Source organism: Paramormyrops kingsleyae, chromosome 12, assembly GCF_048594095.1.
Source record: "Paramormyrops kingsleyae isolate MSU_618 chromosome 12, PKINGS_0.4, whole genome shotgun sequence".
In the NCBI taxonomy this organism is placed as follows: domain Eukaryota; kingdom Metazoa; phylum Chordata; class Actinopteri; order Osteoglossiformes; family Mormyridae; genus Paramormyrops; species Paramormyrops kingsleyae.
This window is the reverse complement of record NC_132808.1, coordinates 26,510,103-26,535,796: the sequence shown is the minus strand read 5'-3', so window position 1 is coordinate 26,535,796 and position 25,694 is coordinate 26,510,103. Positions and strand designations below refer to the sequence as shown.

At 47.4% G+C, this 25,694-nt stretch overlaps 1 protein-coding gene across 1 annotated transcript; it reads left to right on the top strand.

Moving 5' to 3' along the window:
• The first annotated feature begins 305 nt into the window (after positions 1-305).
• sh3gl2b (SH3 domain containing GRB2 like 2b, endophilin A1) lies at positions 306-25,556 on the top strand. Its single transcript, XM_023827629.2, has 9 exons — positions 306-588; positions 15,298-15,366; positions 16,373-16,445; positions 17,655-17,798; positions 18,307-18,440; positions 18,930-19,088; positions 19,678-19,781; positions 19,879-20,003; positions 22,444-25,556. Exons 1-9 carry the CDS (start codon positions 544-546, stop codon positions 22,638-22,640), a joined length of 1,050 nt encoding a protein of 349 aa, XP_023683397.1. The 5' UTR covers positions 306-543; the 3' UTR covers positions 22,641-25,556.
• Positions 25,557-25,694: the final 138 nt, after the last annotated feature.

Below are 25,694 nucleotides of genomic sequence, written 5' to 3'. Positions count from 1 at the left end.
TCACAGCTTATTATCGTCCCTAACAGTGTTAGCAGCAGAGGCCGGGTGAGATAACGCTATTTATTCACTATTTGTCCGTAATAAAGAACAATTTGTCTCCCTAACCTGTTTGCTGTATCTGTCAATAATGAATAATTGACGGACCGCTAGTCAGTATGTATATGTATTCTGCGCGCAAGTCGGATTAAGGCTGTTAAGATCGCACTATATTCCATACAATCGCTTCTCTCGGTGTCTTCCTTTGTCCACCGCATTGGTATGTTTTATAGCCCAGGGGGCTCGCGCATCGCTCGTCGCGGATGATGGTATGGAGTTCCGGCGACGATCCCCGGTGGATGCGGGGTTGGGGTTACGGCAGCGGTCCCATAGTGCCGGTACAGCTCCGCCTTCAGGCGGCGTCACGGGCGCGTCTGCATCGGGCTGGACCGGCATCCCATAACCTGAGCCCACAACATCAGACAGACAGCGCCGGAGAGACCCTGCGTATCAGACCCGCGTAAAAAGCCCATCAGAGAGCGGAACAGCAGCTAAGCACCAGGAAGCATGTCGGTGGCGGGACTGAAGAAGCAGTTTCACAAAGCCACTCAGGTAGGAGCTCGTGTCACCGTTACCGTGATTAATCACCACCAGAAAGAGACACCTTCCGTCTTTTGCGTCTTAAATAGCATACACCGGCTGCGCTGTTCCACGTCTGCTGTACCGGCTGTTCCTTCAGATGGTTTATTGTATCACACCGGCGTGAAAAGCTATTGCACGGATAATTCAATCGGATCAGATGTCCCAGCTAATTAATACAATGCAGGATTGTTGTTTCGGTCTAAGGGAGAGATATCCTTTAACATTGTTTGGCATGTGTGCTTGGTGTGGCATTCATGTTTATTTTGTTCATGTCACGCTTCAGAAGTACTGGTGTTTAGGCGCGATAGACGGATTTTTCGTCGGATTTTTTGCATCGTGATATTCATATTATCGAAAGACACACACGGATACACAAAACACACACACAGACAGGCGCGCGCGCGCACACACACACACACAGACAGGCGCGCGCACACATGCACACACACACATACACGCACATGTAGACACACACACAGACAGGCGCGCGCGCACACACACGCACACACAGACAGGCACACGCGCACACGCACGCATAGTCACACACACAGACAGGCGCGCACACACACGGGTACACGCAGGCACAGACACACAGGCGCGCGCAAGCACACGCGCATGCATACAAACAGACACACACGCGCACACACACGGTAATTGCCAACTTACATAATCGTATGAGAAAGTAGCGATGGGTTGGTGAAAATTACACAGGCTTAAAAAAATCAGGAAGGCGTTGTATTTCTGTCATTTGCAACATAAAGTGACGTAAATCCAGCGGCCTATTATTGTGGATTAAACTACAGCAAATTGTAATTTGACAGAAAATCTGCAAGCATTTAATAACAGGGAACAGATTACATATAAAACTATACTCTGAGTGAAAGCCTGACGAATAAAAAAATCATTTGTGGTTATCCATTGCGTCAGTAATATTTTATGGAAACGTTCAAATATAAATGTAGATTGTATAGTGTACAAACTCTACTTTGATTTCAAACTAAAACGGTAATTGTGATTTAATCAAACATTGAAAATAATAGCACTGCATTAATTTAATCCAAAAGAAAGATGGCCTGAACCTCTACTACAGACACGAGTAGAATTTCATAGCAATAGATGCACAGGGTCACATTAATTCTCTCTGTATCCATCTCTGTGTTAATGCAGGGGTTACATTACCAACAATACTATTTATAATATGTGGAATTCTGCCACATTAAATTGATCCCCAGCCCTTTCAGTAGCTATTAAATTGAACTATCTTGGTTTGTTATGACCTCAGGAGCAAGACAGGGACAGACTTCAGCACATATGGATTCAAATCAGACAGAGGTCTTAATATTTTAGCCCAAAATTTGTGCACATACCAGGGAATCATCATTTAATTGCGCAAATATCAGTCTGCTAGAGCTTGTAGCTGGCATGGGCTATTGGGGAGTTAGTGGCTGGGATGGGCTACCAGCGAGTTAGCGGCTGGTGTGGGCTACCAGCGAGGTAGTGGCTGGTGTGGGCTACCATCGAGTTAGTGGCTGGGATGGGCCATCAGGGAGTTAGCATTTGGGATGGGTCATCAGGGAGTTAGTAAATTGGATGGGCCATCAGGGAGTTTGTAGCTGAGATGAGCTATCAGGGAGTTAATAGCTGGGATGAGCTATCATGGAGTTAGTAGCTGGGATGAGCTATCAGGGAGTTAGTAGAATGGATGGGCCATCAGGGAGTTAGTAGAATGGATGGGCCATCAGGGAGTTAGTAGATTGGATGGGCCATCAGGGAGTTAGTAGATTGGATGGGCCATCAGGGAGTTAGCGGCTGTGATGGGCCATCAGGGAGTTAGTAGCTGGGATGGGCCATCAGGGAGTTAGTAGATTGGATGGGCCATCAGGGAGTTAGTAGATTTGATGGGCCATCAGGGAGTTAGTAGATTGGATGGGCCATCAGGGAGTTAGTAGCTGGGATGGGCCATCAGGGAGTTAGTAGATTGGATGGGCCATCAGGGAGTTAGCGACTGGGATGGGCCATCAGGGAGTTAGTAGCTGGGATGGGCCATCAGGGAGTTAGTAGCTGGGATGGGCCATCGGGGAGTTAGCAGATTGGACGGGATATCAGGGAGTTAGTAGATTGGATGGGCCATCAGGGAGTTAGTAGCTGGGATGGGCCGTCAGGGAGTTAGTAGATTGGATGGGTCATCAGGGAGTTAGCGGCTGGGATGGGCCATCAGGGAGTTAGCGGCTGGTGTGGGCTACCAGCGAGGTAGTGGCTGGTGTGGGCTACCATCGAGTTAGTGGCTGGGATGGGCCATCAGGGAGTTAGTAGCTGAGATGAGCTATCAGGGAGTTAGTAGCTGGGATGAGCTATCAGGGAGTTAGTAGCTGGGATGGGCCATCAGGGAGTTAGTAGATTGGATGGGCCATCAGGGAGTTAGTAGATTGGATGGGCCATCAGGGAGTTAGTAGATTGGATGGGCCATCAGGGAGTTAGCGGCTGGGATGGGCCATCAGGGAGTTAGTAGCTGGGATGGGCCATCAGGGAGTTAGTAGCTGAGATGAGCTATCAAGGAGTTAGTAGCTGGGATGAGCTATCAGGGAGTTAGTAGCTGGGATGAGCTATCAGGGAGTTAATAGCTGAGATGAGCTATCAGGGAGTTAGTAGCTGGGATGGGCCATCAGGGAGTTAGTAGCTGAGATGAGCTATCAGGGAGTTAGTAACTGGGATGAGCTATTAGGGAGTCAGTAGGTCATTGAGTCTTCAAATCTATACTTATGCAATCAAGTAAACACACAGTCTCTGTTACACTAAGAAAAATACGAGCCCAGGGAGGGCAGAGGGATGGGATGGATTGCATTGCAACCTTCCAGTCATTTTCATGCCCTCAGTATCCCAAATAATTTTATTACGTCAGTTAGGTCACAGTGTGTCCCTTAAAAACAAACTCCTTGTTCCAGCACTTTGATGTCCCACCAATGAAGATCTTCAGAAATGCATTTATAGTTCAGTATGGACGTCACCATAATAGAGTTACTGTGGCCTGTGCCCTCAGCCTGCCTCAGTGTGCTGGCCCACACTCCCAACCCTCTCAGTAAACAGCAAAAGTGATCTCTATCCGTGAATGTCAATCAAGCCAAAGGAATATGTGTTTTCTTTAGATAAGTCTGAAGATCTTCACTCCAGATGCCAGTGGAGTACTCTTACTGTTTTTCATTTGAGCCGGGATTCCTCGCTTGTGTTCTCAGTGTTATCGGAAAGTAGGCTTTGCCCACTGTCTTTCTCCCTTTACTGTAAGATGCTGTGACAAGATGCAGTTTAAGCAAAATCCTCAAAACTCCCTAGTAATTATAGTATACACTTAATCCCCAGCAAACCCATTTAAACATTTTTTCATACTCAAGTGTTTGTATGAAAACAGACTACGTAATAAAACCCTCACATTTGTTAAATAGGTGAAGTCATTGAATTCCACATAAGCACTCAATTCACTGAATCCTGCATACTTCCTGAATTCACCGATCCAACATAAGCTCTGCATCCAGTCAATGAATCCAGAAAAATCACTTACATGATATAAATATTTCATCCTACCATCCTCTCTTATGTTCACTTTTGGAAATGTATATCTTTTCACACCGGTGTTAAGTACCAGTTGGTGTAAAATCTCTTGGCTGTGACCTGTGATTGATTGTTGGTTTTGTGCCCTGTGGCCAGAAGTGTAGCATCACTTCATCACTTTGGACACAGGCAGCAGTATGAGGCCACAGTTACTGTCGGGCTGTCTATGGAGCTAGCAGGTTTGTGGTAATAAACAAAAATTATATATGGAAAAAAGTGGATAGGTTGTGGTACTGTGGCCCCGGGCCCCTGGTTCAGCAAAGGCAGGAAGTCTGTTTTACAGAGCCCAGAGTTATACACCCCTGTTTTACAGAGCCCAGAGTTATACACCTCTGTTTTACAGAGCCCAGAGTTATACACCCCTGTTTTACAGAGTCCAGAGTTATACACCCCTGTTTTACAGAGCCCAGAGTTATACACCCCTGTTTTACAGAGCCCAGAGTTATACACCCCTGTTTTACAGAGCCCAGAGTTACAGAGCCCAGAGTTATACACCCCTGTTTTACAGAGCCCAGAGATACAGAGCCCAGAGTTATATACCCCTGTTTTACAGAGCCCAGAATTACAGAGCCAAGAGTTATACACCCCTGTTTTACAGAGCCCAGAGTTATACACCCCTGTTTTACAAAGCCCAGAGTTATACACAGTTGTGATATAGTTGAGGCCTGAGTACAGTTCCTCCCTCTGAAACTGTCAAAAACTGCAAAATGGGGAAACAGTATGCATTATATAGTGATGAATACCACATCAGGCAAGGTGACATAGATAAGGTTTTTCCCATCTCCTAGATGTCTAATCTCTGGTGAGTCAGAGATACAGTGCATGAATATTAAGCTCATCTTTAGCTGTGATACCCTGACATGAGGTTCAGATATCTCTCTACCCTTCTGGAGGGTTGGTTAAGAAACAAAAATTTAGCTGGAAGATAAGTTTGGCTCTGAGTTGACGTGTTGCCGATTCAGTAATTTTGCAGCACATATGTACAGGGACCCATGATTCTTCAGGACACTCATAGCAGCCAGCAAATCCTTTCCTGGAGTTTTCTCCCAGTGTGTCCTGTTCCTGAGGAGCTAAAGGAAGGCACTGTGGTATGCTCTATGTTACTTCCATAGAAAAGCAGCATATCTCCAGGAAACGTTGCTGAATGAAAACTCCATTTAGGAAATGTGGCTGAAAGAACATGATAATTTCTCCAGAAAATGTAGCTTAAGGAACATGATCAAACTTCCAGAAAATGTGACTGAAGGAACATGATAATCTCTCCAGAGAATGTAGCTAAAGGAACATGATCATACCTCCAGAAAATGTGACTGAAGGAACATGATAATCTCTCCAGAGAATGCAGCTAAAGGAACATGATCATACCTCCAGAAAATGTGACTGAAGGAACATGATAATCTCTCCAGAGAATGCAGCTAAAGGAACATGATCATACCTCCAGAAAATGTGACTGAAGGAACATGATAATCTCTCCAGAGAATGCAGCTGAAGGAACATGATCATAGTTGATCTCAGTACAGAACAAGAGAATGTTCATCTGTCTTTGGCCAATGCATGTAGACAATCTCAGCAGTTTCAGTCATGTGTCAGCCATGATCCTGGTCTGGACGAGATGTTTTTCTTTGTTTATCATGTCACCCATATACAGGCACTGCCACACAAGGCCCTGAGTCGACTGTGTGAGAGGTCACATGATCTGGAGCTGACCTTGAATTAGAAACATCATGTTCATGAGGAAAACCGTACAGAAGGTTCTGGAATATCGGGTATCTGTATCCGGAACAATCAATGTGAAGCTGCAGTCGTGCTGCTTCTGAACGGTGTGGTATGAGCGTGAGCAGGCTGGGCGATTACCTCTGCAGTGTTTTGTGCTATAAATGAGACATGAGGGGCCGTCCTGCCTCTGCGGTCCTCTATACCTCTCATTTTTTATTCATGGCATCACGCTGCAGGCTTGGGGTGCCCCAACTGCATTGGGGTGGTCAGCAGAGGGAACACCGGGAACGCTGTCTCACTGCCATACAGCACACCGTCTGCCCGACAGGCTACAGGATGGAGCTGGTATAGTGAAACCCAGGAGAGCTCAGTTACATGCAGAGCATGTACTGTAACCTCAGATATTTCGGTTATGCGTGTGTGTGTGTGTGTGTGTGTGTGTGTATGACTCCTCTTTTCCGTTCCTACTCCAATGAACAAAAACTCCAACACAGGCCATTTAGACCCAGAGTAAGCGACAGCCAGCGGCAAGCTGCAGTGACCCCGGGTCAGCAGCAGGGGTCAGTGCTCTTTAGCCACCCCTTGTCTCAGCTGCTTTGGGTGTCCGGATGTGACCCGCACACTGTGGCATCACAATGAGAAACTCACACCCTTTTGCGGCATCTTTGCAAAAGCACACAGCTATGTCGCTCTTTGAGATTAAGGAAAGTGGATCTTTGTACGCCGTCTGCTCACATACTTAAAGATCCAGTGCTGAAAACAAGCAGCAGCAGCGCATACATTAGCGTTAGCGTGCGTTTGCTTCACTGGTTTGCCAGGAGTAAAAACACGCTCCATCATTGTTTAACTCCTACAGCTGTAAGATGCAGAATGACAGGTCAGACAGGATGATTTTATCAGCTCTACTTATCACGAGCTCAGCTTCCATGGCAACAATAACATAACCAGTGTGGTTTTAGCGGGGAGAGAGGGAACACAATGCAGGCTTTCATATAAAGATCTTATATTATCAATGATATTAAAATACGCTAAAGGGACTGTGTTTTTTCCCTCTGAGAAAAACATTACTTAATTGAGTTGGATAAAGACAAAAATAGTGGTCTAATTAAGCGAAAGCAATTCTTTAAAATTTTGGTGGCATAATTACAGCTGGATGTCTGGGCTGTCCCATCATGTGCTTCAGCACCATGACCTACATAGAGGCTGATTAAAACAGCTATTGATGTCACTAAGAGCAGTAACAAACCACTGCAACTGTAATGCTCAGTGCAACAGTGTGCAGGATCACAGACAGACAGACAGACTGGCAGACAGACATACTGGCAGACAGACAGACAGACAAGCAGACAGACTGGCTGACAGACATACTGGCAGACAGGGAGACAGACTGGCAGACAGACAGACAAGCAGACAGACTGGCAGACAGACATACTGGCAGACAGGGAGACAGACTGGCAGACTTGACAGCTAGGTGTGTTCCCATGTTTCCATGACCGTCGTCCCATGAGTGTGTTTTCTTGAAGCCCAGTGACATTGTGGTGGATGCAGAATATGCCGTCCACATCCTGCCTGTCGGGCACTCAGCGTCTCAGGCTATACTCACTCAACTCCATGACCCCATCTGCGACTGGCCATGGCTCCTATCCGAGCCTCGTTAAACGTTAGTGCTCTATGTGTAATGAGGGATTAAAACGAGGCAGACGGCACATGCGCTGCCTCAGGGCCCAGACATTCTGCAGTTTCCTGTCGTGCTGAACATGGCTGCCAGCTACTTGATGCCTGCGAAGATTGTAAATAATTCATCCGCTCCTCCTCTAAGCAGCGTGGGGGATATTCCAACTGTACCCGGAGAAGAAGGACATCGGGTTCCTCTGGAGACCTCTGAAGGGGAATGCGGTTGTCATGACAACTCGAGGCACATGCTGCAACAGAGATGTAGGAGATTGTAGTCCTCTGCAGTCGGGGAATCGATCTCACAGCAGGCTGATCTATAATTGATTTGGATTTACTACAGATTTTTCCAGAGGCTCAGAACCTCCTCCGTAGTCCACATGAATTTAAAAAGCAAGTTAAAAAAAACACTAAGGCAGCATGAATTAGTTTTTCCCCATTGCTTGTATAGAACAAATGTGGCTGTTTGCAGTGCCACACTGTAGTCACCCAGAGACCTGTAGCGACGCTGCTCGTAGCCTCTGCCACCTGACGGCATTTCTAAGCTTCCCTGGGTGATAGTGGCTAAATGCCAGTCCCAGCATGAATAAAGAACTGATCTTCAGACTGCCAAGCCTCCTGAGCCAGCTCTTGTTTTTTAGGATGATCTATATGTCTGGGTTTGGTTCACATGCAGGTGCTGACAGGATTGCATTAATGCCCTTAAAACGTACTCATGATTAAAGAGTTGGTGTTGGGAACCGAAAGTAGGTTCCAAACTAGAACCGATAAGAAGATACCGGTACCGGATACCCATTTTTTCCGAATTCCGGTTCTGCTTATCGGTTCCTAAACATGACATATCTGCCATGACCTGTTTTAGGTGAACACGTCATGCATCAAAACATGCTAGTATGACAACAGTGTGCAAGACGGTGAACGGTCTGGTTTCACTTTATTAAAGAAAATGACAACTGACACACATCGAATCGAAATTTCAGGGCTGCCGAAATTACTCGTCCTAAATCTATGCCGTTTTATCCAAAGCCCATTTATCCCTCCGGAATCGACTAAGTTGCCTTAACTAATTAATTAACGTCGCTGCAGAGAAATTAACGTCGTTATTTCCCTCAGTTCGTGTTGCATATGCTCTAAAAAAACAATCAGAAAGCTTATAGGTATACTTTAAAATGCGTTATCTCCAAAATAATACGATAAATTAGCGTTTTCATAAAATACATACAAATCACAACAGCTCCTTCATTTTTTTCCTCTCAAGGTGGATTTTCTGAAGTGCGCTACAACCTAAATAACTCCGTTTGTTTATGTCGAACAGACTTAAGAAAAATATAACCCTTAATGTAGGGTGACCAGATAATCCATGTCAGGGAGGACACTCTGAGCTAGGACAGGAATTGTAAATTACCATTTCAATTAAACGGACCTGGATTTCACTTGAGCACTCAGCTCTTGCTGTGTGCTGATTGGTCAGTCTCCTATAATCATGCATGTGTCACTAATGCTAATGTGAAACAGCTGGATGAGTCTTTCAGTCAAGGAAACAAACCAGTCAAAGCACAAGAAGAGCTAAACTATTTAGCCGAGCACAGGAGCCTTTCAATTAGAAAGTAGTTTGTAAAACCCGAAGTAGCTCAAAGTGTCCTCCCTGACATGGATTGTCTGGTCACCCTACCTTAATGCGTCTTTCAAAAACACCAGCTCTCAACAAACACATATGTCCGCTTTATGTGAATTAAAACGATCTGCGCGCCCGAACGCGAGCGGCGATTGATATGCCACGAGCTCATTAACCCACGCGCGGTAACACTGACTGAGAATAACTGAACTGCACGCGGAATGGGCCAGTTTGTATTTGCTGTTTTTACAGGCAACAAACTCAAAATAACGTTAATCACCAGACTCGGGAAACATACTTAAACGCAGACTTAAATACACAGGAGTAATAACAGCAACTCGAAACAGCTGATCACACGGGGATTCTACACGCGGTAGATGAGGGGGCGTGGCACACAGCAGGATCTGACGAGCAGGTCATGACAGTTCCAAAGGGAATAAACTTTGCGAATGGGATTCGCGTCTTGTAAAGATACAGTACAGAATGTACATGAAAAGGAACTTTTCCACAAGAAAGCTACGTTTTTTAAGGGAAATAAGTTCGATTCCAATGAAAATTTTGCGAATCTGTAAATTCGCGAATCACAAAGCACAAATGCAGGAGGGCTTACTGTAATTGAAACAATACCCAACCCTAGTCATGGTTCATGATTATGGGATGTCATGGTTCATTACTACGGCCGGTCATGGTTCATAATTATGGTGTATCATGGTTCATGCATCCAGCTGTGGTACCCGCCGCCTCCCTAATCAACCCCCTCCCTCCCCCCCGCAGTCCACACACCAGCCCCCTCAGGGGCCCACTCTGTTCCGGAGTGTGGCTCTGCAGGAGCTTGTGTCTGACCACTTTCATGTTGCGTAAATTTGGCAGCTAGGACCAGCCTGTGCTATTCCTATTGTAATATTTAAGTCTCTTTAAATAGTCGGCCATATTTCAGAGAGGAGCAGAGGGTGGCCAGGACATGGCAGTGGTGAAGACTCTTCCTCTGGCCAAGGTTGCAGTTTCGTGGCTGATGCTGAAATATCTCCAGATGATGACTAATGTGGCCACGGCGGCCGTGTCCCGAAGCTGGGAGTATGGGATCTCCAAGGACATCCCTGACTCATCTCTGTCTTCATGCATCACAGGGTACTTTACAGATGCAAAGCACGGGGTGGTTAAGCCCCAGTGAAAGCAGCTGTTGCTGTATCAGCCTTCAGATCACACGGAGGCCAGCCGGTCACAAGGTCACAGCAGATCTTACGGAGGTCGGCCGGTCACAAGGTCACAGCAGATCACACCAGCCCACTTCTATCGGCAACGCTGGTGCTTAATCTTTCCCTGCTACGCTATGGGTGGCAAGTGGCAAAGACAGAGGAGGGAACTCCTGTTAATCACGGCGCTTCCTGACCTGTAGTACGGACGGTGCTTAAACAGAGCCCTCATACAGCCATTGTTTCTGCCAGGCAGTCACATGGTCATTCTTCTACCTTTTATGGCACGGGTCTGCTGGTTCGCGGTGTTTAGATAGAATGTCCTGTTGGGCCAGTGACTCCATCCAGAATTAAAATGAGTCATCACCGTCGTCGTCATCATCTGTGTTGTTATTTGGTTCCTGGCTGCAGGGATTACAGCCCTTATGTCCCTGGCTCTCAGGACTGTCACAGTGACATGTCAGTCACATAGACCTCATATCTGACAGCCCATATTCATATGAGTTGTCAGTCTGGTCATAATATGCGGGGGTGGGTGTGGCACCTGAAATATGAAATCCATCCATCCATCCATCCATTATCTATACCGATTTATCCATCTGGGTTGTGGGGAAGCTGGAGCCAATCCCAGCATCATCGGGAGGGAGGCAGGGTACACCCCGGGCAGGCCGGCAGTTCACCACAGACATGAAATCCATTTTTATGGCAATTCAGAACATTGAATTTGGGTGCAACTCAGCAGGTTAAGACGTTGTCATTGTAATCAGAAGGTTGCAGGTTCAGATCTGGGGGACGGAAGAATGATGTACGTAATCTCAGCACTGGGTCACCTTTAAAACACGAGAAATGGTTTTTGCTGGGGTTTCGGTGAAGAGAGTTGGTGAAGATCTCTGAAAGCAGAAATTTTCAGGCATGTTTGCTTCATTATAATAAGACGTGTCTGACAAGGAGCAAAATAGACTATCAGAAACATCCTGATGTCATAAAGAGGTTACGGCTTGAATTGCAGACTGTTTTCTGCTGATCCACAACTTCAGTGCCCTGGCTACATGAAAATATCCTTTGATGCCAGTTCTAACAAACCCAGATGGCACCAAGCTCTAGGCTTCATACAGGCCATGGGAATTAAAAATGTGAATATAATCATAAGACAGGCTGAATCTCAGCGACAGCAAGGTGCCAAGGTTCGCCATGAAATCATAATTACCACGTCTCTAAGCAGAACTGACTCTAAGAGCAGAAAACAGAAGTAAATCTGTAATTAAGAGGCGTTTAATCCCAGGCATTAAGACAAACGAAAATATGAGCTATTCAAGTTACGTAGTGGTGGCAGTAAACCTGGCAGCATTGTCAGTGTACAGTGTGGGAGATGCACTCCTAAAAACACCAGCAGGTGTTCCTCATATCTTACTGGCTCCTTGTGCTACACACTAGGACTAAGCTTACAAGGAGTTTATTCATATGCATGGAGAGTTTGAATGGTAAGTCACTGGTAATTGTGCCTGCATATGTCTAAAGCCCAGAACATCAGCTGTCGATGACGGGAACCTGTAGTTATAAACAGAGATCTTTACATACTTTTCTGTATGTCTTACAGCCCACTAAGACCCATCATAAGGCAAACAGTTCAGCTGAAGCCTTGAGTTTGAAAATAATGTGGTTGTGGGTGGGCCTTGACTGGCTGTGTACTATGGCGGCCCAGGTGAGAAAGATGGAGAAGGACCAGGAGGGCAGGAGCATGGAGATTGGCCAGGTGGGCAGGACAGTGGAGAGAAAGATGGAGGAGGACCAGGAGGGCAGGAGCATGGAGATTGGCCAGGAGGCCAGGGCAGTGGAGAGAAAGATGGAGGAGGACCAGGAGGGCAGGAGTATGGGGATTGGCCAGGAGGTCAGGGCAGTGGAGAGAAAGATGGAGGAGGACCAGGAGGGCAGGAGCATGGAGATTGGCCAGGAGGTCAGGGCAGTGGAGAGAAAGATGGAGGAGGACCAGGAGGGCAGGAGCATGGAGATTGGCCAGGAGGTCAGGGCAGTGGAGAGAAAGATGGAGGAGGACCAGGAGGGCAGGAGCATGGAGATTGGCCAGGAGGTCAGGGCAGTGGAGAGAAAGATGGAGGAGGACCAGGAGGGCAGGAGCATGGAGATTGGCCAGGAGGTCAGGGCAGTGGAGAGAAAGATGGAGGAGGACCAGGAGGGCAGGAGCATGGAGATTGGCCAGGAGGTCAGGGCAGTGGAGAGAAAGATGGAGGAGGACCAGGAGGGCAGGAGCATGGAGATTGGCCAGGAGGTCAGGGCAGTGGAGAGAAAGATGGAGGAGGACTAAGAGGCTGAGACAATGGTGAGAAAGGTGGAGAAGGGGCAGGGGGTGAAGCCCAGGTGAGGAGACTGTGGGCGTGTTGCTGGTCATTGTGCTGCCTCTCTGCCCAGACCGGTGGTGGGGACAGACGTTTGGATAAGAGCCTCCATGTTTGCTGTGCTGACAGGCTTCCACACTCCATGCTCAGTGTGTGGGACGCACTCCCCCTAGTGCGTCCGTCTGTGATCCTCATTCCCTCTGCTGTAACAGTGCCATGGGCCAAACACGGCATGAACAATTGATTTTGTTCCGCAATACATTGCTCGTCAGACATGCTGCAGCCTGGCTCCTATGGTCTCACTGAAATATGCGCGTTCACATCGACCTCCCATCCGCCGGGGGGCGCATGTGCTTCAAGCAGTAGCAAGTCATACATGTGCGAGCATCCTATTATACCTGTCATTGCAAAGAATTTCTGAAAGACTGAACTAACCTGGGTGGTAATTATGGCTGTCTGGGCATCATCACCTCACATGAACATCCGGAGCGAAGCGGGAGTGCCAGAAGGGCCACATTTCCCCACAATGTGATGAAAATCCGACTGCAATAAAGAAATTAAAGATGCCATAAGCCATTTCTTATGCAAAACAGTAATTTGTTTGGTTACCTATGGTTACGATTAGTGCTGGCTGGATTTAGGGTGTCATTGTTGGGATTAGGGTTATGCCTGTGTGTCTGTGCTGACAGTGTTAGGGTCGGAAGCTGGAGCGACCTTCACCTCATCTTCGGCTGAATATTTAATCTGAGAGATCTGTAGAGTTATCGATTCCTGCCTGGGGCAGCTTGTGACCCCCCCCCCCCCCCATCCTCTAGGGGGACAGTATACCTTCCCATGCTGCTCAGCAGGGGCCGCACCCTGCTGGAGTCACTGATTGGCCTTGGGGTGTCCTGCTCATGTCAGCAGATTAGCAGGGCTCCTGTAAAGCGACTACAGGAAAAATCACCCCCACAGCAAGTTAGCAAAAGAAGTATGCCCCTCCCTCTTATTTTACAGCCTTGCAGAGCTGAGGGATTGACACAATCCGCTGGGACATGTTCCTGATATAGAACCATTCTGTTCACCCATGTTTTATCAGGACACAGTAAGCCTGAAGGCGGGAGACAGGGGGCGCTGTGGGACACCATTCTGTCAGGGGGCAGAGGGTGGGAGACAGGGGGCGCTGTGGGACACCATTCTGTCAGGGGGCAAACACAAGCAGGTGAGGGTAGAGGGTAGAGTGTAGGAGGAAAGCCAGAAGGATCCATGCAGAAGAAGCTTCACACCCAGAGCCGGGACGCGTGAGGCCGGACTGCTGCAGAGCGAGTGGGGATGAGGCTCCTTCAGACATGTCCTGCGCGGCGATTGGGTTCGGCTGAGACAGCAAGACCTCCCCAGAGCTCACGTCCACCTTTCACATCCATCTTTCCTGGTGCCCTTTTAACTCATGCTGGCCTTGTTCATCCGCAAGCTGTCTTTGTGTTTTTTTGTTTATGTTTGTTTTTTCAGCAAAATAAAACCAGTAAAATATGGACTCAGAAAAAGAATTTGCAGACTAAGACATGCAGACTGTACAGCGGGACAGTGGTCAGTGTCCAGGTCTTCATGTATCCCCCATGCCCCCCACCCCTGCCCCATCCCCCCGTGCCCCCATGCCTCCGTACCCCTGCGCCCCCATGCACCCCCGTCCCCTCCTGGGCCTCTGTGTGGATGTTCTCCTACACAGAGGGAGTCTGACACCCCCCCGCAGTGCAGGTCTGACACCACGCCTTCACTGCCCTAACCCCCAGCAGTGCAAGCAGATGGTGCAGTGTGTACTAACAGTGACTCATATTGCCACCAGGCTGTGTTCCTATCACCTGTCTGTGTGGCGGTGGCTGGGGATGGGGCCTCTGTCCGGGGGGGGGGCCTGCGGCACCCACTGCCACCCGTCACTGTTTATCTGTCTGCCCCTGTGTATGTGTTTGAATATCCCAACGAAACGTGAAGAATGCAATGGTGTGTATTGTACCGATGATGTGCTTAGCAAGTCGCATCCTGGAAAAGACCCCGCCTCCTCCTGGCCGGGTCCCTGTTTCCATGGAGACCGCCTCCTCTTCGAAATGGAAATTACACGTGATGTTGACAGTGCTGGCGAGCAGCTGACAGAACTGGTATTTGTGCTAAAAATAGGGGCACACCGCGGGGTGATTTGGGTGAGTGGGCGGAGCCAGGAGGAGTGCCGGGAGGTGTGCCGGCCCTGCCACCCGACAGAGCGCCCCATGCACCGAATGAGCGTCCCATAATCCCTTTCTGGCGTGGGGGGGGGATGGGGGATGAGCACATAATGAGATGGTGAGAGCTGAGGTTTATGATGCAGGGAGTAGCCGGACAGTGCCACCTATACACCGGAACAGCTTGGCGTTATTAAGCAGCACCGCTTACCAAATGTGGGGGGGGGGGGGGGGGTGGCTTATTGGCTTACATCACCCCCCCCCCGAGGGCCTAAAACTGCGCCCTTCCCCTTTATTCAAGGCAGTCTGACCACTGCTGCTGTTCTCCTCTCCCGCAGAAAGTGAGCGAGAAGGTCGGTGGCGCCGAGGGCACGAAGCTTGATGACGACTTCAAGGAAATGGAGAAGGTATGCAGAGAGCCCTGCAGCCAGAGATCTCAGCAGCCAGACGGTCCCGCAGCCAAAGAGCCCCGCAGCCATGGAGCCCTGCAGCCAAAGGGTGTCGCAGCCAGAGTGCCCCACAGTTGGGGATTCCTGCAGCCAGACAGTCCCGCACCCAGAGAGCCTTGCAGTCAGAGTAGGGCACAGTATAGGAAGGTGTCCTCAAGTAGCCCAAGGCCGACCCACCTGTAACCTTAGACGGGCTATTCTGAAATTGGACTCCACATGCAGAGCCTGGGACGGGGGCCGGATTTCAGACCTGCCCCTGGTAACGGGATAGCCATCACAGAGACAGCCAGGAAGAGTCACGCAGCCCGCGCTGCTTCAAGGACATACTTCGACTCAGACATTCAAATACTCTTTGGAACAGGCATAGTACAAACCAGCACTCAGAAGATACTCAGGGTATTTGTATAGTTACATATGGTTACAGCCCTTAATTTGGGACATAATCTCAATTAATGAACTGCAATAACCATAAACTATATGGAAATAAACCAGTAATGCAGGGCTGCCAACTCTTACACTCTTATGGAAAATCTATATTATTCCATTATAAACCTAAATTTAGCCACATCAAAAGCGTTGTGGTAGTTTGCAAACTCCACAGACTATTTACAAGGTAATAGAACCATTGCATACATGTAAATGCGTGTGCAGACTGTCTCGAATTGAAAATCTCACTCCAGCCAGCTGACCGAAGCTGGCAGCCTGTGCTATGATTATTAAAGCTAGTGTTAGCTGTACCACAAGGATACGGCAGGATCAACTGGTACGCAAGTACGCATTCACCTTTAATAGCGATATGTGCGGCAATCGATTAATATAACAGTGCAAATACGTGTGTATTTTATGTGCATTTGCGCAGATATGACAAGAAATCCCTGGGCAGAAAGTTAATACAGGCATAGCTTTAGCAAAGGCCATGTGTTTATTGTGGTGCTACAGCCTGTCTGATCTTCTGTCCCTGCAGAAAGTGGATGTTACTAGCAGAGCGGTGCTGGAAATAATGACCAAGACCACGGAGTACCTGCAGCCCAACCCTGGTGAGCCCCTGTGCACAATCCTAAAGGCAAGAAATGAAACATAGGTTTGGCATAGTTTAGTTGATAGATGGTAACTAATGAGTCTGAAAGTAGTAGGTCTGAAGCTAGCAGGTCTGACGGTAACAGGTCTGAAGCTGATGGGTCTGAAGTTAGTGGGTCTGACGCTAGTGAGTCAAACGCTAACAGGTCTGACACTAGTGGGTTTGAAGCTAATGAGCCTGATATTAGTGGTTCTGAAGCTAGTGGGTCTGATGCAAAAGTGGTCTGATGCTAGCGGGTTTGACACTAGCGAGTCTGAAGCTAGTGGGTCTGAAGCTAGCGGGTCTGATGGTAATAGGTCTGATGCTAGCGGTTTGACACTATCGGGTCTGATGCTAGTGGGTCTGAAGCTAGTGGGTCTGACGCTAACACGTCTGATGCCAGTGGGTTTGACATTAGCGGTTCTGATGCTTGTGGGTCTGAAGCTAGCGGGTCTGACACTAGTGGGTCTGAAGCTAACGGGTCTGACGCTAACAGGTCTGATGCTAGTAGGTTTGACACTATCGGGTCTGATGCTAGCGGGTCTGAAGCTAACAGGTCTGAAGCATAGGTAGAAAGTTCATGTCCAGAAAGTACAAATCCAGAGCAAGATTTTGTTTCAACCAAGCAGTTGAGTACTCTGTGAATGTGACTCTATATACTTGGCTAGTTGATTGGTCGATGTTGAGTATCCTCCTTTTAGCCCCCATGTCCTCTTCTTAGCCTCCTTGTCCTGCTTGTTCCCTCCCGCCTACCCACCCTGCGTCAACAGCGAGCATCACTCTCTCCCACCCCCAGTCACACAAAAAATGTGAAATTCAGATACCACGGAAGCCATGAACAGCCGTGCTTGCTATTATACTTTTATGCTGTCAATTATCGCAAGATAACAGCATAATGTAGTACTGCTTATTTGAAACTTTTTTACACACTTTAGTAAATCAGACTTATTCATTAAGAGTGTTGGACTGCATCAGTGGAATAAATGAAGATCGTTCACATAGTTTTATTGACATTTAGGCTGCACTCAGGTCATTATCGGTAAAGGACGAGGGATGCAGGCTCAACTCTGGAAGGGGCTTCTGAACTTGTGTGTTTTTGGCGTGTTTGACTTGAGCTCCTTTCGAGCTCTGACTGGTTGTCATTTGAGAGTGACAGGAGATTCACTGCTTTGATTCCTGCTCCCTGCAGCATCCAGGGCCAAGCTGAGCATGATCAACACCATGTCCAAGATCCGCGGCCAGGAGAAAGGGCCGGGTTACCCACAGGCCGAGACCGTGCTGGGAGAGGCCATGCAAAAGTACGGCAGAGAACTCGGGGAGGAGTCCAGCTTCGGTAAGCTCACAGACATCAGAGAAGGATGCTGGGGAGGTGCAGTGGATTAGAATCCTGTGGTCGGCAAAGTCAGCATATCGCTGTTGGGACTTCAAGACCCTTAACTCCAGAAAGTGCTTGGATAAATGGCTGACCCCACACTTTGTGTTTTGTGGAGATAGTCATAGTCGAAGAAGACGTATGTACTCTTACTTGTACAAATAGCAAATAAGGTTCTTATCTGATATCACATGAGTTGAAGACCAGTGGAACACTTCAGGTCCACCTAAAGTCAATAGAGCTCTGTTTCGCTGTAAGTACAGTACATCTCAAAGTCAGAAATGCACTACATGGTCATTTATAGTCCTTTTGTGGTGAGTTAGGAGAAGATGTCCTTCCATCTGCACCAATTGTGTTCCAGCACCTCAGGGCAATGAAAGGTAGCTGTTTACCGCAGACAGTGATGGTCTGATGTTCTTCTGCTCTGTGGAGAGCTACACGGATCCACTCAGAGGCAGCTGTCTTTCAGGCTTCGCTCTGATCGATGCTGGGGAGGCAATGCGGGAATTGGGGGAGGTGAAGGATGCCCTGGACATGGAAGTGAAGCAGAACTTCATCGACCCACTGCAGAACCTGCACGACAAAGACCTGAAGGAGATTCAGGTACAGAAACCAGAGTGCTGACCCCTGGGATTCGTGTGTTTCCGCTATGTGACAACTGATGCCTAGCATGCCAGGGTTATCTGAAGTGGCTCACGGCACTCGTCCGTCTGTCAGTGAGAGAGGTATGACATGAGGATACTATAGGATGAGCACGAGATGCATGTCTGGAAACGCAACACCAGCATTTCCCAGTTCACTAACAATAAGAGCACATGACACATACTTTGGCATGCGGTCCCTCATTTGTGAGGTGTGAATATGTATGTGCTGATCGGGAACAACATGTCCCTGCAAATGAGATTCCAATCAACCAGCCACAAACAATTGAAGGTTCCTGTATTTTTTTTAGGAATAAATGATAATTCAGACTGGGTGCTCCTCAGTGACTCGGCTTATTTAGCGTGCAAGCAGTACCTGAGGTTTTGCCTGCGCTCACAGAGTCACGCCAGGCCCCATCCTAGTGAGTTGTCACTGTTTCTGTTCTTTTAGCACCATCTAAAGAAGATGGAGGGCAGACGTCTAGACTTTGACTACAAGAAGAAGAGGCAGGGCAAGGTGCAGGAGGAGGAGATCAAGCAGGCACTGGAGAAATTTGACGAGTCCAAAGAAATTGCCGAGCAGAGCATGTTCAACCTTCTGGAAAGCGACGTAAGGGGAAAAATCCATTGCTCAGTGTATCATTATTCCCTTCTGGCTGGAAAACATCTGACATTCTGTTGCCTTTGAGGGTAATTTGAAAGCATCCAGCTCCATGCCCGCTCGCTCCATGGCCAGTTTAGGCAGTCCAGTCCCCATGGCAACTGAAACTATAGCAACAGTGGATCAGCAACGTGTTACTTCTCGAGTCTTATTGAAGATCATTGCTGTGCAGTTCAACTTTATGACCTACAGTAAAAGCAACAAGCACCTAAGTTCACCCATGACTTAGCGACATCAAACATCCATATAACCCGGGGTGTCACTGGGGCAGTTTTAAGGGAGCTTTAGCCCTCCCCCACACATAGAGAGTAATAAAACACTGTGTTCTCATTCATTTCCACAAAAATCAGACCCCCCCCCCTGCCAATGAATGCTTAGCCTCCTTTTCATTAAGCTCCAGTACCACTGCTGATGAGAATTTATCATTTCTATCTCCATGTAGTTTAGTTCATTTTAGGGGTTCAGGTGAACAGCTGCTATATTGGCGTGGCTTCTGAACACGTGTGACCCCCCCAGCGTGTGTCTCCTGTGCTTGTAGATTGAGCAGGTGAGCCAGCTGGCCGCTCTGGTCCAGGCCCAAGTGGAGTACCACCGGCAAGCGACGGACATCATGCAGCAGCTGTCCAGCAAGCTGGACGAGAGGTCAGTCGCGGCCGAGTCCCCACGCAGGCAGGCAGGCAGGCGGCTTCACTCTCGTCATGCTTCACCCCACGACGTGCGTGTGCTCACTGTCCTGCAGAATAAAAGAGGCCTCCAGCAAACCCAGGAAAGAGTTCGTCCCTAAACCACGCATGGTCATGGAGCTCACCCCCAGCGAGAACCACAACGGAGGCATTTCCCACAGCGGCCCCGCCAAGTCTCCAGGTGCCGTGACCCGTTTCATGCTTCTACCACCCCCCCCCCCCCCCCCAGGTGTCTCAAAAATGGAATAAATAGCTAACGAGGAAAGTTTGAAGAAGGTAGCTAGCTGATTAGCAGAATATGCTGCTTCAGCGTCTCTTAAATAAGGAGGAACATGTTTATTTACAGTTTTCCTTGATTGCTTACATACTATTACTAGGGTTATGACCTAAAAATTCAAACCACAATGCCATCTACCAAAAAAACACACCCATTTCCCTGAACTTTAAACACCTTTAACCTGTTTTCACACATGATGCTGAGGAATCATTGCATATATCATTGCTTACATCAGGTGCTCATTCCCAGTCAGCAGACAGTGACCCAGGTCACAATTTTGACACTAAGAGTCAAAATTGTTCACACACCAATCAGAACCTTCAGTAGACAGATAAAAGGGCCTTGGGTCAGATCACTTAGTTTTGGAACAATGGATCCAGAAAGACACGAAGGAAGAGAAGGAGGACAATGGCAAGAAGGAGGAGGAAGGAGAGGACGTGGAAGAAGAGGAAGAGGAGGAGAAGGAAGAAGGGGAAGGACAAGGAGACAAGCAGTGTCAGATGAAATTCGTGCAACTCTTGTCCACCATGTCCTTGTCCATGGGATGTCAATGAGGGAAGCCGGACAACGAGTGCAGCCAAAGCTGAGCCGCTTCACGGTCGCCTCTGTAATACGAACCTTCAGAGAGGAGAATAGGTGGGTGTTTGTCCTGCTTTGTGTTGTTACAACACATACATGTACAGTGGCTGTTTGCTCTATTGCACTACAGTATGTGCTGTCAGAAGTGCATTAAATTACTACTGTATCTCCTATGCAGTCTCAGAAATATGGAGTTACTGTATGCTCCCATTTTGTAAAAAGCTGTTGTACGTTACAGTATCCCATCAGTACTTCTGTTTTTGTAGGACGGAGAGACGACCACCTGGCGGAGGCAGGCGAAGGCTGTTTTCAGAGGAGCACGAGAGGGAGCTTGTGAATATGGTCATCGCCAACAAAGTGATCCGCCTCCAAGAGATTCAGCAGAGAGTGATTGAAGACCAACACACGTTTAGAGGGATAAATGCTGTCAGCATCTCTACAATTGACCGCATCCTCCGAAAGAACAGGTTCAGGATGAAACAGGCCTACCGCCTCCCTTTTGAAAGAAATTCTGACAGGGTCGAGGACGAGCGCCAGGACTATGTACAAGTATGAATTTTCATATTGTATGAAGTATTTGAGTCTTCTCCTCTTGCAATACATACTCTACTGTGTACTCATTGTGTACTCTACTCTTTATGGATGAGGCAGGATTTAACTTATCCAAAGGATGGAGAAGGGGGAGGAACATAACTGGCCATCAGGCTATTGTGAATGTCCCTGGCCAGAGAGGAGGGAATGTCATTATGTTATTGGCCATCAGCCACCGAGGTGTCCTCCACCGCCATGTCACCCTTGGTCCCTATAACACCATGCTCCTTATTGTTTCCCTTGATGCAGTCCAGCTAAACCAGAGGGAGCCAGCACAACTAGAGCAGCCTTGCTACATTGTCATTTGGGACAATGTCAGCTTCAGTTGGGCTGCTCTGGTTCCTGACTGGTTCACCAATAAACTTTCCGCATCTTTCTGCCTGTATAGTCTTCCTTTTAAACCCCATAGAGGAGTTTTTTTTGGCATGACGGTGGAAGGTTGAGACCCCTACATCCACGTTCACCTCCTCCAGGCCATGGAAGAGGTTTGTCAGGGGTGGATAACACATGCAAGGGTGATTTTCCACTGCTGCCTGGTTAGGGCTAATATATCTTATGATGTTAATGAGACTCTCTGACCTGATCCAGACCAGAGATGGGATGCTATGGCAGAATAGATTTTTTTTGTTTACTGTATTGGCCTTTTTATTGTATTTTATTTCATTGATACTTTACACTGTATTGGTTCTGAAGTTGTACTTTATGGTGGAGTAAATTAACGAATAAAAAATGTGCAAATGTAAACATTTGTTGGGTCTTTTATTGTGTTCATCATGTAAAGGTTTTTGTGTGTCAGAACCATAAGCAACATTACTGGGTTTTTACAGTAGTGTTTTGAATTTATCTTGCCAGTGTGTTACTGTTGTGGTGTGTGTGTTTTTGAGGGCTTTTGTGTTACGTCTGAAGGCAAAGTTTGGTTTTTCGGCAAGATTGAGTGGAGAGTTTAGTCTTGACCTGGAACTTGGAAGTTTTTGGAGTTGAGTGAGCAGATATGTATTTGTGTTTAGAGGTTTGGGAAATGGAGGCATAATCTTAAGAAATGTGTTTTAGCAATCGAGAAAAACTGCAATATTTTTGTGTAGCCAAAACACAATGCAGGTTTTACGTGGCCGGCCACTGCGCCCCCTCATGGCGGCTTGCAGAAGCTCTAACAACCGTCCTATCTCCCCTTCAGCCCCCATGGACCAGCCCTGCTGCCGCGCGCTGTACGACTTCGAACCCGAGAACGAGGGCGAGCTGGGCTTCAAGGAAGGCGACGTCATCACCCTGACGAACCAGATCGATGACAACTGGTATGAGGGCATGCTGCACGGCCAGTCGGGCTTCTTCCCCATCAACTACGTCGACATCCTGGTGCCCCTGCCCCACTAAAGCGGCTCCCCCTGGTGGCGGTGCTTGTCGCCGACACGACCTCCCGCATCTGTGCTACTGCTTCTGATGATAAACAGAGAAGAAGACGATGACAACAGCTGCAATCACATGGCCCAACGTCTCCGCTGAGGATGGTAGAGCCTCTGGTGCTTCCCTTCTCCAACATTACCATGAGATCAGTGTACCGTTTTGGCTTTAAGCGAGCAGAGCAGCGGCGTGGCGAAGCTGATCATCTCCCCCCTTCCGATTTCACAGTTTTCGGTCTGACAGAAGAGAGTGGTGACACAAAGTTTCTCTCCTAAATCTTAACCTGTCACTTGAAGTGATTTTTTTTTAAGCAATATGCTTCTTCAAGAGTATGTTTTAAAGGCTTCCTTTTTTGGGTAGTTTGAACAATATTAGCTCTGTTTTTAGACAGGAACAGGAACAGGAAACGCGCCATGTAGCACGGTCCTCTTGCATGCTGGGATACGGCAGACTTCTCCTTCCATCCAGCTGCCATCCGCCTTGGCAGCCCTGGCGTTTCTTCTTCGTTTCACCACAGTAGGTATAAATTGTAAAAAGGGGTGTTTATTTGGCTCATTCTGTGTACACAAGCTCATTTAATACTCATTTTATGCCCGTTCAGGAAAAGTCACATGCTAAAATGGACAATAATATTGAGAGAAAATATATTTGTACTGTATGTTAAAGTGTGTATGTGCTCTTTGTATGCAATTAACATGAGAATATTTTTAAGATATATCAAATTAATATATTTGTAGTACAAAACAATATTATTTACAATAAAGGGTTCTGATACGCCTTTACTTTTAATTCAGTGTTTTGAGAATTATGAATTGGTATTACGTTTCATGTACATCCCCGGGGGCCAAAATGATCCAAATGGAGTGAGAGTAAGGACAGCAATCCCAGCATGCAAGAGCAACAAGGGAAAGACCCAACTGAACAGGAAAGGCCTACTGGCAATTCGCAAAGTGGAAACGCAGAACGTCTCATCTGCTCATACCTGCCTTATTAGTAACATAATAAGCATATAAGTGTTGAAGCAGCAGTCCAGCAAAACTATGAAATGGCCACAAACTTCAAAGTAAAAGCCTCAGTGAATTCTGTAATTGTGTATGAAATAATGAGCTAAGTACTTGTGAAAATTATCTGTATCGTGACGTAAGCGAGTGAACAGAGGTACCTGTCTTCATTCTCTGCTGTTGAGGACACTGTAGTCTTGTTTCGGTAGGCAGGACCCTGTCCTTGCTGTGTCGAATCCTAGATCTTAATAGTACAGCCGTCTAAATTGTAGAACTTAAGTAAATTTATATGACTGTGTTTATCATAGATTACAGGTTTAATCCCAGCTTGGATGACTGCACCCATCCCCTGAGGAAATCTCAGTAATTACGTCATCACAACCCCTCCCTTTCTGGAAAAATCCATTCTTCCAGTCGAGAGACGAGGCTCCCTTTTTCATTTTATTTTCCAAATGTTGGGTACCAGCTGTACTTTATCCTTTGAAGCCCATCATTTCCCCCACACTGGGCTTTGCTGTAATTTTCTCAGTTTTACACTCCAGCTTGGGGAAGACCACAGAGCTTGAAGATGAAGGTGCTTATGATTGTGCTGGAATCTCTCTCGGGCCACGAGCTGAGGTCATTTCTAACCGATAGCGATACCACTGGCTCCCTGATTGCAGTACCTTTAGCCTGTCATGGAAACATTCCCCAAACAAGATTGTGATTTTATAGAGTCCGTCAGCCTGTAAACAATGGCCCAGTGTATCCATTGGCATCATTTAACTGAATCTGTGAGGGGAGTTGGACTTTTTACTCAGTGATGCTGCACACTTAATGTTTAAAAATGAACATGCACATTAACTTGCAAATCATTTTGGTCTGCTGGGTGTTGTGCTTGGTTGAACTGGTGGTTCAGTGGGGGGGGGGGGGGTGCCGTCACCTACTACCTGCTGGCCTGGCAGTTTGAATGCTTCCCCTGCTCCGTTTGTGTGGGACTTTTGTGTTCTCCCATGTTGTGTGTCCAAAGACATGCAGCTGGATGAGCAGTTTGGAAACCTGCCCCCTTGAGGCTAATGACGGGAGTCGCATTTCCTAGTGATGGACAAGATGACAGTTCGTGAACCATTTGCTGTATTTCCTGACCCCACTAGATGGCGGTCTTGGTTTGCGTTGGAGCATGCTTTGAGGCCTTTTTTGAACAGAGAGCAGTGGGGTCAGAAAATACAGCGAATGGTTCATGAAGCGTCATTTTGTCCATCACTAGTATTTCCCGTTCTTCTGTCCTTACATCCCTACCATTGCTAGTGTGCTTGGCATGTCTGTGCTGTGCAGCTAACAGTGTTTTAAACATAGAGTACCCATGCAATGTCACCAGTGCTGCGGGGAGCCGCATATCTGCTCTGTCCTTCACATGTGCTGTGCGTGTGGTGCTGCTCTGTCATCTGAAAAGTCATGTGACCAGGAGCGGCGGGAGGGGCAGCCTTCCTGCAGAGGAGGGGCAGGGCATGGCCTTCGCTGAAGTGATGGCTGTCGATCAGATGGCCCAGACACAGCATGAACTGGCAGCTCTTTGGATTTAACAGCGGCGTTTCTGTCACTTCCCTGCAGCTTCCTTCAGTTTGTTTCAGGAAGAGTATTATGAGCATTTTCACTCATACTGAGGACTGTACAGCTTTCGTGCTTGTGTGCAACCTGTGTGTGAAATTGTGTATCAAGTTTGGCCTTTTTGTACATTTATCAATCACAACATACTGGGCACATGTTCATGTGTGCTGAACACAGTTGTTGTCCTTGAATTCTTCTTTTTCTTATTTTTTATTTTGTTTCCTGTGCCAGCTTACAAGACAATGTAATGCTTGCTGTGAGAGGATCTCTGTCATTTATTGGAATAAATACGAAGACAACATGTTGGCTTCATTGGATTACTCAAGACCATAAATGACACCCAACATGCGCATACGCAGACACATAAAGCTGTTAACTAATATCTCAGCCCATGTAATAACAGCATCCTAAGTTGCAGCACATTATCACTTTATGCACA

Coding starts and splice junctions, on each gene's coding strand:
- sh3gl2b (XM_023827629.2), top strand. CDS start 544: ATGTCGGTGGCGGGACTGAAGAAGCAGTTTCACAAAGCCACTCAG. Junction 16,446..17,654: donor GTACCTGCAGCCCAACCCTG/GTGAGCCCCTGT, acceptor TGCTCCCTGCAG/CATCCAGGGCCAAGCTGAGC. Junction 19,782..19,878: donor TCCAGCAAGCTGGACGAGAG/GTCAGTCGCGGC, acceptor ACTGTCCTGCAG/AATAAAAGAGGCCTCCAGCA.